Below are 20,706 nucleotides of genomic sequence, written 5' to 3'. Positions count from 1 at the left end.
AGGAAGGATACTGTATGCGCAAGCGCTGGACATAATGGGTGAAAGACTTCCGGTAGTTGGGATAATTTATCGATTATATTATCGATATCAATAGCGAATTTCTCGGAAAGATTTCAAAAACAACGATATAGAAATGAGCTACACCTAGTCTATAGGCCGGAAATCAACCAATATTACAGACACAACACGTGTACGAGGAAAAATAATCAAATAATTTTGCGCAATAATCTACATCGCCGAAAATCATTTACGGGAGGGCGCCCGAAAGTCAGGTCACCGAGTACGCGCCTGCACCCGCCTTGACAGGTTGGTAGGTGTCTACCTCAAATCGGGAGGCGAGAACCAAAAACCCAGAAACGGGATTATGCAATTCTAAACTTAACGGGAAGTGAAACCTCGAATTCATAAAGGCGAAAGTCGCACAAATTTTAGGTCGATTTATTCGAAAAAAAAACATTATTAAATAGTGTTGTTTGGAGGAAATCAGGGCTTTTTCGTTTTAACTTGGTTGGAGTCGGTCTTCGAGAACTTTACGTCGCGACAGTTTTGTGTGCTATATTTAAACTAAACTGATAGAGTTTTAAATATAGTGAAGTTGTGGTTTTAATATAAATTGGAATAATTGAAGTGTTTTAAAATTTAATTAGGTTCAACCAAAAAGAAATAAAGGGTAGACTCATAATTAGACAATACTAAATTCACGGGTTGGAGTCTCTCGGTTTAGACTAATATAAAACGATGAAACTCGACTGCAGTAATGTTTAATAATAACGCGCGTGCCATTAGAGGAGGAAAAAATAGAGAACCATAATAATTATCAAATGACCAGACGAAAACGGCTAAGTCAAAGTTCCAAACTTATTGTGAAATTGAAGAGACAGTGTTTTTCCTTGCGAGCACGGGAAGGATTTTAACGGTTTACACGATATAATAATTTAGTGAAAAAATCGAAGTGAACGTGGCAAATAATATATGAAAGGTTCTAGGGAGGGGGAGGGGGTCGGTGACCCTCCATAGGAGATCGGCGCTGTACAAATTATCGATAGTTCGCAATGAAACACGGCTGAAGTTACTCCCGTGTTTTACACGCTCATACTCAAAGGGGTAACGAAAGACTAGCTAATAACCTTCGAGAGTTGCTTACGGGAAATAAAAACAGGGTAGATCTCGGCAAATACTTACTTAGATACTCTGGGATAGTCGATAGGGAGAGACATCTAGACTAGGTACAGTGGAGGCCAACAAATACCTATGCATGTCAACTATCAATTTACAGTTAGAAAAGGAAGAGACCTTCTATTGAAAGAAAAAACGCTTAAACATTCTGAAATCTAGTATCCGGTAATTTATGTGCTATCCACGGGGCGGCGTATGGAAGTAGGGATTTTAGCTAGAAAAATTAGATTCAATATGGTTATAGTTTCTACTGGCGAGTAGACGGGTGACATAGAAAATCGGTTTCGAATTTAATACGAACCCTTAATGGTTTAGGGGCTTTTACCCATTCCTACCTCATGAGTTCCTGGACGTGGATTAATGTACATGTCGTCGATATCCCGACTGGACTGGTAATATTACGATTTTGGGTAAGTGATCTTGCATGAATATATATTTCCAGAACGTTAAAATTGCGACGAAGAAGGGGCTGCAACCAGCAGCTCGGACAGGGCTGCGGTATTGATAAGATAATATCACATTTAGAACTGTTTGCTTGCTTCTAACAGCTGTGTTTAGCACGAGGCCAATGACCTACTTATTTGTAAGCAGTTAGTGTCGACGCACGGCCCAAAAGGAAGAAAAGGGACCCCCATAAATCACTTGACGATCGTGTCTGACGACAAAAGTAGTACATTCTACCGAGTTGGCAGCCGCGCAGAGGCACCTCAAATCAACATGGAAGCGACTAGCTGCAACCAACTCATGCTCAAAACAAATAAAAAAATAAAATTAATAATATTTGTATAACCTTATATGTTCACTAACAAATTCCTAAATACCTTTGGCCTCGGCTTAGAACTCGCCGTTGGAGTATGTTGTCCGTAAGCTGTCTTGGGAAAGCACACAACTTCCTCGGCTCAGAAGATTTTCTACTTTCCTCATCACGCGATTTCGGGGCGTCAACGTTGTATGGAGAATCACGAAGAGTTCGGAAGGTCATCCCTTTTCGCGGAGCCGGGTCGGGTGAGAGGACACGAGAGGCAGTATGAAAATTAATGTCAAGTTGGAATGTTTGGGCCTTGGTTCGCTGCGAAGGCGTTTAATTGAACGGGCTCCAAGTCTTTCAAAATCGCGTGGAGGGGACGTCGGCGTGATGAACGAGGGTTCAAAATCGGAGGACGAACACATACTAAAGCGGGGTTTACCCGGAGGTTGATGCAACTCGACTGGAAATCCCTCGAGATCCTTTGCAGCAGCCTTCGTGAGGTGGATAGTAGGCCTGGCGGCTAGTGGACGTTGAAAGCCCCACCAGAACAAACCTACTTGAAACATGCACGCGTTTAGCATCATGACAAGGGATGCAATGAAATCCCCCTTTTACAGTCAGTAACGTAGTCCGTCGGAGGAAGCGGGGCGGGGTGATTTGGGATATTCCAACAGGTGCATTACCTCTCCCTCTGACGTGAGCGGTCCGGAGGTGTCAGGGCGACTATAAGAAGAAGTTAGACCAGACCTCGGGGAAAGCCAGACACGTATTGGTTCTTGGGGTTGTGCATTTGGAAGAATAGCGACCATTTCATTTGGGGCAGTGAGGTGCCGACCCAGTTTTTCTCTTCATTCAATCCGTTCCCATCTCCTTTTCTCTCTCGTTTCCACTTCCATTCGCAACACCCAAAGTTTACTAACCACAGCTAAATCCATCTATCTAGTTTCAGTACACCATTACAGAGGTCGACGAGGGAGTCCCAGTACTTATGCGGAAACAACACCCCATTCAACGAAGGGTTTAATAGCACGTACACAAAGGGGGGGGGGGAGGGGGGTACGGTCCTATGTCACAATCTAGAATTTATAAACACGGGGACATTAGGTAAGGACGGGGATACAAGGAAATTGTAGAGATATGATAGAAACTACTAGGTCAATTAGCAATAGGGTCCAGTATTCGAAAGTTAGGTGAGACACGTACTCGTTTCTTGTAGAACTCGCTGAGGGTCGATGGACGTTTTCCCCACACTTTGGCTAAAAAGAACCGGGAGTTACCATGGAAAGGAGAAATTAAATACCTACCACCCCATAACGGTGGGCTTCGAATTAACAAATCACACAACGTGAAGTTAAGGGATTTATTGTAGATCAACCCCAAAGCGAAGGCCTTATTTTACTGTGTGCAATATCACAGGGGCGGGGGATATTCAGAGTTAGCTAGGCTCAGCACGATATCATTTTGCAAAAGCGAACTGAACGCTGGAGAGAAAGAGGTATAAAAACCTCATTCAAGCGAGTTAGGAGAATTAGGAGGTCGAGTCAACACAGTTGTAAGAGTTGTATATGTTGAATGATTTAAAATTGAGGAATTTTAGAATTCGCTTCTGAACTCTTTCTTACCTGTTAATATAAACTGTGAACAGAATTCCAGGTGTAGATGAACACGTGAATTACAGAAAACCAGAAAAGTTTAGTGTTGTTGAAGAATTTCCATGTTCTAAATACAAAGCCTAGACTTTTGGTTGCTTCATATGATCAACGTGTTTCTCAAAGGTGAGCTTAGAATCCAAAATAACCCCAAGATTGCGTAAATAATCATTATTTTTAGTAGCGTTCCATAAATGGCGTAATAATGAGGTATTTTCACAAGGTTACATGTGAATGTGACATCGCAACATTTTGATATATAAAAAGCTTATTTCTGAGACAGTAATCAGTCAGTCGGTCAAGATCTGCTTGCAGATACAAACAGCAGTCGGGGGAGCTTATAGGAAGGTATATCTTCATATAATCAGCAAATAGTAAAATTTGAGTAAATCATATCGTAATATCATTTATATAGATAGAGAAAAGCAGGGGACCCAAAATGGACCCCTGAAACACACCGGAAATAATAATTTTCCAGATGGAGGAAAATCCACGAATCGTGAAAGCCTATTCGTTACGAATGAAGATATACAACGAAGGAGATCTCCATGAATACCATGATTAACAATTTTTCTAAGCAGAACGTTGTGGTTGATCTTGTCAAAGGCCTTACTATAATCGGTATAAACTACATCAAATTGTACACGTTTATCCATGCAGGCAGATAAGAAATTTGTAAATATTATGGAATTTGTAGAAACAGAGCGACCTGCAAAGAATTCATGCTGAAATTCGTTGATCAAATTCTTTACGACAGCGAATAACTGGTCATAGACTATGTTTTCGAACACCTTTGAGAAAATGCATAGCTTCGAAATAGGTCTATAGTTATTTGATTCACAATTAGTTCCCGATTTATGGATTGGTTTGATGTAGGCTCTTATCCATTTATCTGGAAATATACCAGTCTTGAGCTATACATTGAACAATATTGACAGCGGAAGTGATAAATGATTTGCGCACTCGGTAATGAACAGTGGTGAGATACCATCTAGTCTATTTTCCTTCGTTAGAATCGAGCCTTTTTTGAAACTGATCCCACCGCACAAAACTATTCAACTACGGAGTCGTCGTAGCAAGTCCCCAGAGAGTCGGCCGGTTCGTAGACGAAATGAAAATAATGCGCAAACAAATCACAGACCGTCTGGCCACCCTCTACTGTTTAATCCTTAAGATTTAAAACGCTAGGAATAGAGGATGATAGTTTTTTTTACTATTTTACATATGATACGAATGAACTTGGGATCTTTGGCGATATTCTCTTCAGCGTTATCGATAAAGTCTTCGTCACACTTTTTGCCATTTTTTATGTCTGGTTCGTCGCCTTGAAAAAATAGTGTAACCGGAGAGGTTCTTAAAGGTAATATATAGTCCGTGAATTTGTTTTTTTTTACAAATTAGTTTTATTAACGATGAGCTATATCATGGGGGGTAGGAATTTTCGTCAAGACACCTCAATGGAACCTTGTCCGAGATCAGACTATTGATAATATTGTAAAAATTAGATACTGCAGGATTAACGGAATCAGATAAGTTAAGGATATTCCAATCTGCTTGTGCCAGACTGTCTCTTATGTGGTCATAATTAGCCTTGTGGAATGAAGGCCGATTGATTGGGTTTTCCTTTATAAGCGGAAGTTCAGTGAATTCCGCAGCGATAGTGATACATGGTGACAGCGATGGTGAGCATCATCAGGAACCAGTGGATCGTTTGTAGGAATAACGCGTACCAGGAAATTTCACAGAACAAGATTAAGATTTCTTCCTGACCTATTCATTGTATTGGTGCAGGTTACAGTAATTTATATTATCGATAAATGTAGAGCTTATTGTGGAAGTGTAATTGCAAGGAATAAGGTGAAATTCACCCACAGGAAGAATACAGCTAATATCGGGTAGGTTAAAGTCTCCCAAGATACAAAACTTATCATCAGGTCTATTCAAAAGCTTAATACCTAAATCGTTTGAAAAGTGGTGATTTGAGCATTGAAATTAAAGCATTTGGACAGATAGGTAAAAAAAATGTGAACGTTAGTAAATCCAGTTGCACGTGAGATACGAAGAGTCACCCATATGTCCTCATCAGTAGAACACCATGAGTTTACAAATTGCGTTGATTTCCTTTTTGACAGCCAAGTTATACCATCGATGCGTCTGTCGCGTCGGAATACATTGTACCTTGAGTCAAAAAGCTCGCCATCTTATGTAGAATCTACAAGCCATCTCTTTGTTATGCTGATCACATCATAATCACTGCTAGTATTGTTATTTTATAACAGTTACATTATGACCTTTATATGTTTTATAATAAAATAATGACTTTAGAATAACAGTTGCATTATGACGTAGGAGTTTTACTGCCTCTGAACGTGCGAAAATAAAAATATATTTTGGTTGTATAATATTTATTTTTATTTTACTTTTTGATATGATATTATGGTCGTGTCGCTAAGAGCTCCGCTGTAACCTCTATTACTGAAACATGCAAAGTTTATGAGAAAAAAATAAAAGTTGCCAAGGAGTAGTCATGATTTCGTATGCTTTATGCTTATACGTAAGCCGTATGTCGGTGAACTGGAGTTATAGAAATTAAAAGGCATTTTTTGTTTGGAATTTTAGTCGAATCAACTTTTTTAAACATTCGAGGTTATGAAATTTTTTAATTTATTTTTCGAAAATACTGTGGAATTTCTTCAAACTCTCATCTGATTATTATACAAACACGTATATTTTCAATTTTTCATTGTATCAGATAACCTTCCTCTCACGGGAATGGAGTCAAAAACTCTAACAACTGAGCCAATTTTCGGTTAAGTAGCACCGACATTTATTTCGTATATTAACTGCTGTAATTCCAATAAAAGGCGTATATATCCGTGTGTGTATGCGTTATTGCCACCAAAAGTTTATAGAATGCTTTGTCATCAACAACAAGTCTATCTAAGGAGTTTTAGATCGATCGGTTGTCGGGAAGTGACTTAACTTCCACCTCAAAGATATGTATTCATTCACGCGTTGATGAAAACAAAATCGAAATTTAAATATGTTTATTTAAAAAAGATTATTACAATTAAACAGTGCAAATATACTAACATGATTTAAATTTTATAAAATAATTATGTTAAATGATTTTTATATTAAAGTATATATTAACACAAAAAAGTATATGTGCGATTTCTGTAGCATCTCAGCTCTTCTGTTCCCCGTTCTTTCAGCCAAGGCTAAAAACGTCAGACAAGATAATTGCATTACGAGTCATATTTTCGAAGAGCTTCAATAACATGTTGTTCGAGATTTTTATGCATCCCGGTGTAATCTAATGCCTACGCCATTTTCTAGATTCTTCTAAAGTTATTAGAACCTTTTATTATTCAGTGAGCGAGGTTACAAAACATCGAAGATATAAACCAATGGAAGAATGTGGGCGTGTCCGTGTGTGTTATATAGGGTTTTCCTATAAGAGGTGTTATTTTGAATAGCCCGCTATTTCGGTAGGTGCTACTTTTGAAGCTGTCATTTTTTGACATTTGACAAGTAGAAACTACGCCATTAATAAAAATGGAACGATACACGCTTTAACAAAGCATTGAAGCCAGTAAAAATGGTGAAAATTTGGCCGAGACGGTTCGTAAAACTCGAACATTTTTGGGTCGTCGTGAAGCACCTTGTCGGCGCAATACAGAAATTGGTGGAAAAATTCGAGCTGCTGGGACAACTTAGTGATGTGAAGAATAAAACCCGTGCATGTCGCTCAAGAACAGCCGAGAATATTGCTGCTGTAGCTTAAAGTGGATGGTATTGATCTGGAAAACGTTTACTTTCAACAAGACTACGTGCCACACAAGCAACGAAACCATTGATCTTTTACGGGAAAAATATCAAAATAACACCTCTTATTGGAAAACCCTGTAGTTTGAAGGAATCGTAGTTACGATAAACTCCGTCGACATGGGGCCCACCCAACTTACTGAGCCTCTCCAAAGTAAGCTAATGAATACTTGAATATTGATGGGAAAGCCCGAATACGCAATCATAATCACAATTGATTGCATGCACTTTATTTTGCCCTTATTTAGTTGAGAGCGGTTCAGTGGAATTGTACGGGCGTTGTTTGAACGTAGCCATTAATCAGATAATCCGTGTGCTAAAACTTTAAAATCTTTGATTGTTGAATTTGGACGCCAGAAAAATTGCCTAGCTTATTTAGTTTACTTAAAGAGCAACGTCATTTTAATCATGAGAAATAGAAATATTGTTTGAAAACATGCTTAGAAACTTATCTAAAACTCAAAATTCTTCATATTAAGATGATAAATACCTTGGAAAATGATACCTACAAGGAAAGAGTTCACATTAAAGACAAAATAAAATATTTACGGCAGCCAAACATACTAATTTCGGCGGTCTGAGATGTAATGCGTGTAATGTAATGCGTAATGCGAAATATTGAAGAGTAATGAACACCAGTTTTCTTTGAATTAAAGTATCATTTTTAAAAAAATTTTACATTAGCTTCACACAGAAGGCCCTAAAGGGAATTAATTTTCCTCATATATGTCATCTTTGGGGATTATGTGTAGGGGGTATTTTTAGGAAAGTAAGGCGAAGAAGTTCTGGGTAGAAAAAAGGTAGAAAAAAGGGTTGGGTAGGAATCTAGGGGTCAGTGTGTCCAGAAGTGATTGAGACAAGCGAAAAAAATGTACCTAAACATAATTATGCTATTTTTTTTTGCTAAAAAATAATATTTCTATATCTGAAATGTGTATTTCTTTTGTTTAAATTTTTGACAGATTTACCTGGCAGGCCAATTCAGATAAACACAATTTAAATATAAAATTTACGCTTACGACTCCACACGCAAAGGACAATTTATTAAATACACTGCAATTGCATGATTTACAGATACAATTTTATCTTCTATTACTCTTGATATTGCTATATTTATATGGGTTCCATGCTAACTTAACACAGTGACTATTCAACACACTTTTGAAAAATTATAAAAAGTCATTAAAAACGATGAAAAAAATAAATTTTTAATCTAACCTAACCTAACCTAACCTAAGTTACTTAACCCAGTTTTTTTTTCATCACTTTCCATGACTTTATATAACTTTTTAAAGATGTGATGAATTAACATTTTGATGATTTATCCGGTCATCATTTATATGATCTCTCTAATTCGTCAATTTGTTAATGGTAACATTTGTTTTTGAAAGACAATGGATAAAAAAAAATCATTATAATATCCACTAATTTCTCTCGGGTTTGCGCTATAAAATAATACTATTAAAACGATAGTAGTTTTTAATTTAAATGCAGACTAAAACACTAAACTAATTTTTGAGTATATTTTTAGGTAAAAACATAATTTTAATCTTCATTTGTGTCCTTCTAAGCTTAACGATTACCGTCACTCGAAGGCTGAAAGCTACAGCGTGTTCACAGCAAATATTCTCACCCCTACTTAGCTACAGGGTTCCTAAGAAACAACATTTTAACACGATGTTTACGAACCCAACATAATAACCACCGACGCTACAAGATGTTTCCAAATAGTCACAATGCTCAAGATACATGTTGTTACGGAACAAAGTAATTATCACCATACTTAAGATACATGATGTTTCGGAACAAGTAATTATCACCACGCTTACACTACATGGTGTTCTTGAACGAATAATCAAAATTTGCTACCAGGAGTACAGGAAGGGTAGGAGTAAATAATATCTCACCATCAGTCCTGTCTGGCAGAGCATGTAATGAACAGTTTGCGCCACGTCCGCCGCATGAAGGTTGTTGTGGTAAGGGTTCTTGTGGCGGCAATAGCCTTCCTCTATTCTGGTGAGGAACGTCTCCAAGGTGGATGGAGGTACCTGGATAACAAACAAGCAATAATAAAGGTAAATACATAGAAATATTATATTATTATTTGGATGTCTATATCCATAAATAAAATTTCCTTAATAACTCGACAAGTATATCCAATTCTGTGAAAATTTCTGTCAGCATGAAACGTAATTTTAACATAAAGTTCTTTGAATAAAATGGATATAAGTTCACAACAATCTGCAGAAATTATATTTTTCCCTTTTACTAAGCTCTGCTAAGTTTAATCTTCACTGAGAATAGGATCAAAACTTCAAACGTGAGTCGCAGTAGGGAGGAAGTGATAATAATATTTTAGAGGTCAAAGGTTAATGCTTCATCCTAAATATTCATTTATCATACATGAGTTAGCACGTTATTTGAAACGTTATAAATCAACAACTTAGGTGCTAGACTTAAGCTTCAAATCATAATTTAATATTTAGGACGGGTTGTTTTACAGAAATTGAACAATTTAGAAAATTTCAATGTTGATTTTCAAGTTCTGTGGAGGTTCTATACAAGTTGTGTTACTCTTTCAGTTTTGTGAAGCAGCTGGTCAATAATGATATAATAGAACTTGAATAGAACCTTCACAGAACTTGAAAATCAACTTAAAAAGTTTATGAATTGTTCATCTTTTGTGAAAGAAACCGTACATAGATTTTCATCAGTGAAATTGTAAATAAAAACACTACTATTTTTAGTGGTAGGCGTTGAACACTTTCACTTCTAATGAAAATTTTCATTATTCTCATTTATTGTTTCATTAAGTAATATTCGTTTATTATTTTTTTGATAAATTAATGTTTTTTTTGATGATCGTTTCAGGCGAACAATTATTGCTTATAAAAAATAATATTCGTTTGTTTTGAAAAATTCCATTACTAATTGGTTTAAAAAGTTTATGTTTCAAGTGATATATATATTATTATTTAAAAAAAGTTTTTTTTTAAAATAAAATAAGTTCTGCTACAAAGTTATTATTCACGACTGCTTATTAAATATGACTATATTCCTTGCAGAATTTTTTAAAATGCTAAAACCGTTAAATAAAAAAAATCATTCTTCTGGCATACAGATTTAACAGAATCCCCTTCAAATACTCGTTCTCTTCAGATAACATCATCAACGTTACAGCCCTCGAAGAGTCCTGACTGCCTCTAGAAAACGCCTTAATTTCTGCTGGTCTCCCGGTATCTCCTCCCTATTCCCTATACTTAAGGATCCGTTATTTTCCTCTACATCATCCCGCCATATTTATGTTTAGACTTCCTGACATTCATTCGTCTTGCATGCATAATATGTAGCTTCTTTGGTCTTCGATTGACGCTCTTTAAATCGTCAGACCATCAAAATAAATCTTTTTTCACATTTAAAGCATTATTTGAAAAAATCTACCATTTACCTGACTCAGAACAGACTTTGTTGAGTGAGGCGGGTACAGAAAACTGAAATAACAAAGACATTGTTTTGACCGTTTTTCGGGGGTTGAGGGCTACAATATCTCCATTTTTTAAGACGATATATCGAACAACCTTTCAGTACCATCATATTCTACCCAGATACAGATTAAAAAAGTAGTTACCAATAGAAATAATAATATCCGGTTATTAATTTACCCTGGCTCGTTTGGATAAAGTAAATTTTACACGGACGTATGCTCAAACAATAAATAAAACTTCGTCAAAGCTGTTTTACGTATAATATAAGTTGTTTGCAGATCATTTCAATTAATGTTAAACAAACCAATACTATTGTAAATAAATACATATTATTGAAAGACATGCCAACAATACAAATTAATATTACGTTCGGCGAAATGTGAAAACGAATGTTTGTAGGAAAACCTGTTACGGTATGGCTTCTATCATATTTATTATTATCTGGCAGAGCATACGAAAAAAAATATTTTGAAATTTAATAAAAGATCAAGTACCAATTCGAAGTTAGCATATAGTTTTTAACTCATATTTTTTGTAGTTAATTACAAATAATCTTTACGGACGAACAGCGATATTTTTGTATCCGTTCCAGTTAAATATAATTCTGGAGATTTTATTTCTACTTTTGATGAAGTTAATGTGTGGTGGAATTACATTTTAAAACAATTTATTTGATTAAAAACCTTTATAAGTTGTTCGAATTGTTTTTCCACTTTATATGAAAATAAATAACTGTGTACATATAAATGTTATGAAAATCAATAACTGCGTACATCTGAATCGTCAAATTCTATAAAAAATCGCAAGAAGATGTGATGTATTATTATTTGACCTATATTACGTTTGAACTTTGCTTTATCCTGTTGGTGAAAATCACAAGAAATCAAAAATTTATTCAACAAACCAAGAGAAGAAGTTTCGAGTGGTGGATTATTAGGGGTAGGAGAAAGGCGCTTTGCGAAATTAATAAGAGTATTAAACCTTTACTATGAAGTTGTCGATATTAATTTTGAGTACTTCCATACTCCAACAATTCCCGAGTTAACAAATAATTATAAGCAATAATTAGTCGCCTGAAATATCAATACAAATTGAATATATGTCCCGAGTAAAAATAAATGTCGCCAACGGGAATTGAACCCGTGCCTTCTGATGTCCGGTCAGATGCTCTGAAATCACTGAGCTATGTCGGTTTATTTCCAACACGCAAAATAATTTAATATGAACCAGTACTTCAATCAAAAATTAGTGCGTATTACATTTTTTCACCTGTGAACAATTAATATTATTTTGTAGGAAAGGCTTTGTAATTACGATAAAAATAATTCTACATGTACCATATATGCACCGACAAATGAAGATATAATACGTCATCTAGTGAGAAATTTAGCACTAACAAAGCCTTTCCTACAAAAATAATGTCGGTTGTTTACAGGTGGAAAAAATATAATAAGCAGTAATTGTTTATTGAGATACTAGTACATATTGAATTGTTTGGCGGTTTCAGAGCACCTGACCGGACATCAGAAGGCACGGGTTCAATTTCCGTTGGCGGCATTTATTTTTAATCGGGAGATATTTTCAATTTGTATTGATATTTCAGGCGACTAATTATTGCTTTTTATTATTTATTATCCTTTTGCTATGCATAAAACCTTGTCTTATAAACATTAGTTTATCATTAAAAAAATAATAATTCCCCAGTTGTTATTAATAATTAGAACCTACGTGTTATAACCTATTGTGCTAAAATTAATCCTGGCAACAGAAAAAATGTTTAGTACCAATTCATCTTTTTGGTTGCAGATTTTCAGTAAAGAATAGTATGTAAATTGTTTTGGTTTTTAAATTTCACGTAAATTGGTAAAAAATAGAAAAAATAAAACTCTTACTAAAATTTAAACAAGTCGTTAGGTATATTTGTGCGGTTTGTGGTGCAAATTCCGCAATATTTCAAATAATATTTGTATTTTTTTCGATTTGGCCAAAGATATTAGAAGAACGAGATATGCTATGTTGGCCGCCGGACCGTAGCCGGAGTACTACCTAATTAGGGTACTTTGAACGGTATCGGGACGTGTACGCACAGAAATCTGTTCTATGTATTAGTGCGGATACCTTAGCGATGCCTTAGCGTAAGCGAAGGTGTGCAGTAGTATTGGTGAACAAAACCGGCGACACTCGGCAAAACAATTCCACTCAGTACGAACTGCGCATAGCACATCTCGTTCTTCTAATATCTTTGGATTTGGCCAACGTCGACTAAATTACTGTTGGCCTTTCTTGCGCGATAATTTTTCAAATTTTCTTCAGCATGGAATCACACCAACAACCAATAATGAAAGCCAGCTCTTCTATTTCTAAGTTCGTTATAAAAGCTTTTTTGAAGTATCTTTCCTGGGAACCGGGAATATACGGTGAAATTGGAACTTCCGTGAGCTTCAATTGAATTCGTTTTTTTCAAGTAATTTTTTGAAAATAAAAACTTTTTTGTGGTTATTGTTAAGGCCTTAAAATAAGTGGTAAGTATCGATAAAATAACCTTGGTACTGCTTACTCGTTCTGTTTATTTGAATGTGGTTTAATTAAATATACCATAATGCTTAATGTACTGCCAAAAGTTTAAGCTTTCCAGAATAAACCGAATTAAAATTAAAAACTGTAAAATAAATGAAAATGACACGGAATATAAAAAGAACTGACTATTTTATTGCATTTAATTTAGGTTACATTTGAAATAAACCTTTAATTTCTATTAATTTAAATTTATGAACACGACTTTCTGAAGAGGTGAGTTTTGCTCAGATTTATGTTCTTGATTCTTTCATCAATCTTTGTTCATGTGGGAGACTATTCCAAGCCTTAGGGATACTTTAAAACTCAAACTCCCTATATAGGATCTGATCTGCGCTTTGGTTACATTTACCTAAGAATATCTGCAGACGTCAGTGATCTAAGAGTTGATATTCAAAAATCTTTTCTTCGGGAATACATGACTTGGATTTGCCTGACGGAGGCAATCTTTTAACTGATTTATTACCAACTTAACCAACTAATTAACTAGAATATTTATTAACTTTTATCTTAAAAATTTAACTACAAAACATTAAGAAATCGCTGAACATAGATAACTAGTTAAGTTTGAACCGAATTCGAGAAGTATTTCCAATTTTCATTTTACTTATTTTAAGGGACGCAATATATTTTTAACTTTGAACATAAAATTACTAATTATTTTTCTCAGTAACTAGTAATTGAATATAAAATGCTCTGTGCATGTTCGCCAATTACTCAGTTAACTGGTATCAAAAGAAAACATTAAATGCATTTAATTTATTTGTTAGCTTTAATAGGAACTGCGAAAGGAGTGAAAATATTCCACTTGACTACAGAATATTTTCTCTTTGATGATTTTCCTTTGCTGCAAATGTTTACTCACTGAAGAATTCGAAAAAATATAACGAAATATATGTTTCAGTTAAAAGTGTTATTATTACTGTAGAGCTCCATAGAATTGGTTGCCTTAAGGCAGAAATTTCATTTTCACTTGATAAAATCACAATATCATATCTGTATTGTTGGTCTTTAGTAATTAACTGTTCCAGGAAAAAATCAGCTTTCATTAAATCTAACCATAATATCATACATATAAGAACATAAATAAACAAAAATTCAGGAAAATTAAACATCAAACACAACCTTACCAATAAAAAACATTTCCACACCTTTAAACGGTATTTTAGTTACACATTGAATGAAGACTTCATTACTAGTAAACATGTCTTTAACTGCGCTGCGAAAGAACTGGCAACATTGAATTTTGGCAGACTTACGCACGCGCTATGCGCGTGAAATTCCCGGCAAAATTTAAGTTTTGATTTGTGATGGGTGAATCAAATCACGTATTGTTAATAAGTTCTATTCTAATGACCAGTTCACTACTAATTATTGTAATTCATTATATTTAATATTATTTGTGTTATTTTTCGATAGTTTCAATCTACTAATAAAGTCGGCAATATAAAGTAAACGGCAATATAAAGTAAAGTAAAAAAGATACAATATTAAGTGAAATGAAAATATAAAGTGATGTAGTTTGATCTCAGTCCTCCTCACTAGGTATTCCTGTTCCGAGGCGGACTGTAGGTTGTTGTATGTGTGTTGATCATGATTTCCTCATCTTCTTATTTGTTGGTTCCCACAAAATATAATATAAATTAAGCAAAAATTATTTATGTTTGTTGTCTGTAGGTTGCGTTGAGGTTACTTCATAAATTTAATGATTTCCTCATCTTCATGTTTAGTTAGCCATAATTTGATGTCTTTTTAAACTTTTCTATATCCGTGGTGTTTATTTTCATATTATCGGAAAAAGTGATGTTATTTTGGCAAACTATTTTTAATTGAATTTTACCGCGTGAATTTAATAACACTTCCGTGAAAATGTGTAGGTAAATACAAATTCAAGAAATAAACGCAAAAAAAATTTTCAAAATATCAGATTTTTATGTTTATTCTTTGGAAATTCTTATTATAATTATCATTTGTGTGAAAAAATAAACAGTGGAGTGACAGCTTACTTGAATTTTTTTTAATAAAAGGAATATATTTTTAATTTTGAAAATGTAGTAGCTTTTGTTTCAACTTTTTTCATGTTTGAAATTAAAACATTGCAATTTTTGAATATATAATGCGTAAAACACAAAATTAAAACTAATTTTATCTAGTTTCTAAAATGGTATTTATTCTACGATACCTTTAACATGAAGATATATATATAGAAAATTACAAAATTCATTCCAGAAATTCCAATATTCGATGAGAATTTATTATTATTAATAGTTTACACAACAGATGAACATTGAACAATTTTATGTAAGTTTTTTATTGGTAAAGTTTTCACCCACATGGTTGTTTATCACTTGTATAAACTTTTCACCACGTTTATTAGTAAGGCTGAATAAATAGTTGGATATAAAAAGATCCATCCATAAAAAAAAATAATAAAGTCAAAGTCTGTCTTGGTTTGGATTGCTATTGAAAGGAAATACAGGAATATGTATTTTAAAGAATTTGTATTTATCATTACCTTGAATTTGTGTATGATTCCATAGCGGTTGAGTAGGTCGTATCCCAGGAACTTGACCGGTTGACTGTTGGCTGCCTCGCTGAGGGCGAATACGTCGAAAGACCAGTCGTCCAGAGTCTGAAAGGTCAAAGGAGTATCGGACTAACAAAGCCTATTGTGCTTCTAGTACAAAAGCTTCCACTCGAATGTTAGTAAAGTTAGTTGATGTATTTGTATGAATAAGCAAACACAAACGAATAAATAAAATAATACACTGTATAGGTTGCAGGTTCGATTTTCCAGAATACAAATGACATACTTTAGATCTGACATAATCCATGATTAGCAGTTGCGCAACTATCGTTTGGGCAATCGGGCAGCCGTCTGTGTCCAGGGCAATGATGAGGTATAATTTATTATTGTTTTTCGTCATTCCAAGAGTAAAAGGGCACTTGTGCCATATTACGAAAAATGCCAAGTTTGAAAGATGATTGAATACGAAGTTCTCGTTATTATTTAACAAATGTAGATGGCTAAGCGATTTCGAAAGCAGAAAAGTTAATCGACTACCGCTTAACTCTTCTGCTTTTGAAAGTTATCTCAATTTTTTATTTATGAAATGAGGAAAGAAAAACCGAACTCTCATTTGAGAAACAGCATTTATGTCAAAACTGAATTTGTGCAAAAATGCCTTGTAACAACTTTCTGTAATTCATTAATAGAAAACCCGTACAATTATAATGTTAACAAGTGCGAAGATAAAAAACATTTATCATAATATTTACTGTTCATAACATTCGTGCATCCCCATCTAGATGCATGGGTACGTGCACAATGAGCTGAGCCTGGTTCGCATGCTTGTTTGGGACCGGAAAATATGCTATTACTCCACTGATGTTTGGCGTAGCTTTTCTCTTTTTGGAATATGTACTCTGACAAAATTTTCATTTGACGCAAGTTTTTGATATTCCAGCTAAAATCTATCATAGAGTTACATGAGTTTCCACACATATATTGATATTTATGGCCGAAATTATTGAAAAAGGGTTTGTTGATGGCTCCCATTAAAGGATTTTACTACGATATTCGTATGAGAGATATTATATTGTAAAACATGGCAGACTAAACAAACACATCAGACATGGTTGTAAATCTAAAATTAGTAGCCATAATTCCAAATAACTCTCACACAAACGTCCCTGCGTTGGAGTTCCTCGAATCTCATATCACATTATGGTGTTATGATAGTAGGAATTCGTGTCCATATCGCGCTCATAAAAGCAAATAATATTGTTTGCAGTCAAATAATTCCAAATAAAAACCAGCACGTTATTGAAACGTGTTGTTTTTAGTTTTTGGTGCTAACAAATATTGCTTTAAAGCTTATTTTTCCCCTGCTGCGCATAGATAGATACGAATTAAGGACGATTTTTTTCGAATTTTACGAACAATTTAACAATCAAAATTAAATCGATTAAAGAATACCTAACTTTATTACCCAGCGTCACCCGAGTGTTCAACAATTGAAAAATATAGAACCAAAACTCCAGCATATAAAAAGTTTTTTCTTAGAATTTACAAACAGAAAAGTTGTGCATATTTCATGCCGATATACGCTTTAACTCACCAGATCTATTTGTGTTATTTCACGCAAATAAATATTTTGCTTTTGAGCTAAGATTTTCAAAAATACAAATAAATTTTATGGGAGAGAGAGAGTAAAAGTGACAAACGCAGATTTTAAAAATATTATACCAGCTGTGACATGTTCCCGGAATTACGCAAAATCTTTTGAGTACCAGCTTATATATTATTTTGTGTTTTTTTTTATATCCCGCACAAAAAAAAATAAGATGGAAATTTCTTAAGCAAAGCCATCTATAAATATATGTGCCAGATATAAATATAAAATCTTTTTTAAAAAAAACCTTTTAGTAAGTAAATTTCTAGTCAGATATCTTCTGCTAGATTTACCTTGCTTTTAAACTGGCGACATTAAATAAAATTAATAAAGCTAATATTTCCTTTTATTCAGTAATTCAAAAACACAAAATGAAAATAATTCTTTCTTCCATAAAAGTCACCGAAATTACACAATTTTAAATTTTTACGTAGCTACCTTCTTTCCACAGGTAATAGCGATGATAAAGTTCTTTTATTTCAATTTATAATCTTATTGTAATTTAATTTTTGGTATGCGTTAATTAAATATGTAATGATTGAATATGTAAAATCTAAATAAATTAAAAGATTGTATTATTTTTAGTAATTTACTACATACAACTAAAATTTAACTCTAGTCCGATTCGTTCTATTATGACTCTTATTTATTTTTATATTTACATGTGGTATTTTAAATCTTGATACATGTATTATTAAAAAAAAACACTTTTCAAAATAAATCAATCACATATTTTTGTAAATTAAGTAAAAAAATTGTTTGGGTTTTCTTTTAATTTTATTTCTTCTTGTAATTCGCCAAGTATTTAATTATTGGGCGAATTAAAAGAAGTATTTACACGGGTAACAAGTTGATTTTATTTATTTGTTGATTTTATTTTAGTCAGTTGGGCATCGAAGTTTAAAAATGTTATCAATTAGTTTAGGTCATAAAAAAAACCACTCACGTGTACGTTATATGGTTCCTGGCAGCACATTTTGTGTATCTCCCTTTTTAGTAGCCGAATTTCACTGCACGTTTTTCATAATTTTCTTTGAAAAGTATTTTGGTAATAGGTTGTTTATTATTTAATGTATAAATATCAACGAATAACTGGTTCACTGTCAACCAATTTAGTTACATTCAAATTTTTCCAATCAAAACTAAGAAAAACTCAGATAAATCTTAGTTAGGTAAAAAAAGTTACCCTTTTATACCAAGCGATTTTTTTCAATGATGTCAAATTCCAACAAACATAATAAAATTTGAAACATTAAATGCATTTTTAGATAGAATTTAAATCAGTAAACAGCAGTTATGGTTGCAAAAAGAGTGTCCACAATGTATTTACATGTAATAGAAACAAAGTCTAGCAAAAATAAATTATTATCGGTTATACCCAAAGAAAGGGTCCTTTATAATATGTCCTTTAGTAATATTTAGTTAATATATTTTGAAACAGGTTTTTGATAATTAACATTTGAACGCAAATTTTTTTAAAGGTTTTAATCAGAATAATATGTCTGTGTTCGCATGTTAGATCCTGTTGTAGCCTATATTTTTTGAAAGGTTGTGATCGTGAAATTTATGCCAATCCCCTGTGCTGAGATAAGCTCATAAGTTAAAACATGTCACATGACTCAACATTACCCCCTTTCCGCATACATTTTCAGCTTTAGAGATATATTTTTTTTCCTCTTTTCTTTAAAGTTGAGGAACGTGGGATGTGAAAAAGTATTTTAAGCCAGCAAAAAATTTACCTGGTCTATTTAAAAATAAAAAAATAGTAGTTTCATACTTTCCTGTCAAAATCAGAATGTTTATTTTATAAAATGTTGTGGGCGATATCGAATGTATATAATTTCATCTCTATTCACGACGTGATTTTTTTATTCCTACGCAAACATTTTCATATTTCATTTTGAATGTAATGTGAGAAAAATACTCATAAGTTTGCAACCAGTTTTGCCTAAAAATAGAAGGGTAACCGGATAAATCAGCACAATGATAATTCATCACATTTTTAAAAAGTTATATAAAGTCATGGAAAGTGATTAAACAAAAACTTTACTAACTGGGCTTTGTAGGTTAGGTTAGGTTAGGTTAGGTTAAATCAAAAAAAAATTCATCGTTTCTAATGACTTTATATCACTTTTTAAAAGTGTGTTGAATTGTCACTGTGTTGAGTTATCATGGAACCAAATAGAAGATAGGAGATTTTTGAAAAGATGATAGTTTATAATTCAGAAGGAAGATTTTAGCTGTGTGAAACACAGTTGGTATCATTATTTGGGAAAAGACTATGTTTTTAAATTTAAATAAAAAAATATATACTTTTATTTTTATTAAATTTAAATATAAATTTTTATTTAAATTTAAATTTTTCAAAAAAACAATAGTGAAAGCTTTTTCCCATCATAAAGGGATGAGGCTCTTGTGTTTGTGTTAGAAACATGTGGATATTTGTTTTACCTCAACATTACAAGGTAAAAGATCATGTGATATGATGATGCCAATTTTTTAATGAATCGTTTATGATGTTGGCCTAATAAATAATCCAAGTTACCAACCTCGAGCGCCGAATGCAACATTGTCAAAAATCTAAAAAACCTCAAAATTTTCTACCTGTTTCAGTTTTTGGAAATTTTATCCCCGAAGAATTTGTTTTAGATTATAACTCTTTAGTAAATTTTCAGGAAAATTTCATATATGGGTCATGTACTTCGAGGGGAGAAGTATCACTTGCTCCAGTTAATATTGAAAGGCAAGATAGAGGGTCGCAGAGGGCCTGGTAGGAGACAAATGTCTTGGCTGCGAAATATACGAGAGTGGACCGGCATTAGAAGTGTGGAGGAGCTATTCCGGGCAGCGCAAGACAAAGAGACATTTTCAAGAGTGATCGCCAACGTCGGGGGGACCTGATACGGCACATAAAGAAGAAGAAGTAAATTTTCAAAGAAGACAAAATTTTCTACAATTGGAGCTTAGAAACGTGTCTGTAAACCCAATAATTTCCAAAACACAGCTTTTCAAAATTGATAATTTTATTTGAACTCATCATTTGGTTCAATAGCTGATAGGCACACCCAGTA

At 33.7% G+C, this 20,706-nt stretch overlaps 1 protein-coding gene across 8 annotated transcripts in view; it reads right to left on the bottom strand.

The window, feature by feature from the left end:
• LOC149424522 (dual specificity calcium/calmodulin-dependent 3',5'-cyclic nucleotide phosphodiesterase 1A-like) overlaps positions 1–20,706 on the bottom strand; it is a 618,560-nt gene that overhangs the window by 51,192 nt on the left and 546,662 nt on the right. For 5 of the 8 annotated variants that reach the window (XM_089651657.1, XM_089651656.1, XM_089651659.1 and 2 more), the window contains 2 exons: positions 15,976–16,116; positions 9,309–9,449 (listed from right to left, as the gene is read on the bottom strand). In XM_089651657.1, coding sequence (XP_089507783.1) covers positions 9,309–9,449; positions 15,976–16,116 — 282 coding nt within the window. The remainder of the gene's footprint in view (positions 1–9,308; positions 9,450–15,975; positions 16,117–20,706) is intronic. The other 3 variants (XM_089651660.1, XM_089651661.1, XM_089651664.1) reach the window with 1 other exon arrangement.

The sequence above is a fragment of the Hesperophylax consimilis genome, chromosome 4 (genome assembly GCF_061612785.1).
Source record: "Hesperophylax consimilis isolate HC1 chromosome 4, BYU_Hcon_1.0, whole genome shotgun sequence".
Taxonomy (NCBI): Eukaryota; Metazoa; Arthropoda; class Insecta; order Trichoptera; family Limnephilidae; genus Hesperophylax; species Hesperophylax consimilis.
Note: the sequence above shows the minus strand (reverse complement) of the source record. Positions and strands in the feature narration are given on the sequence as shown.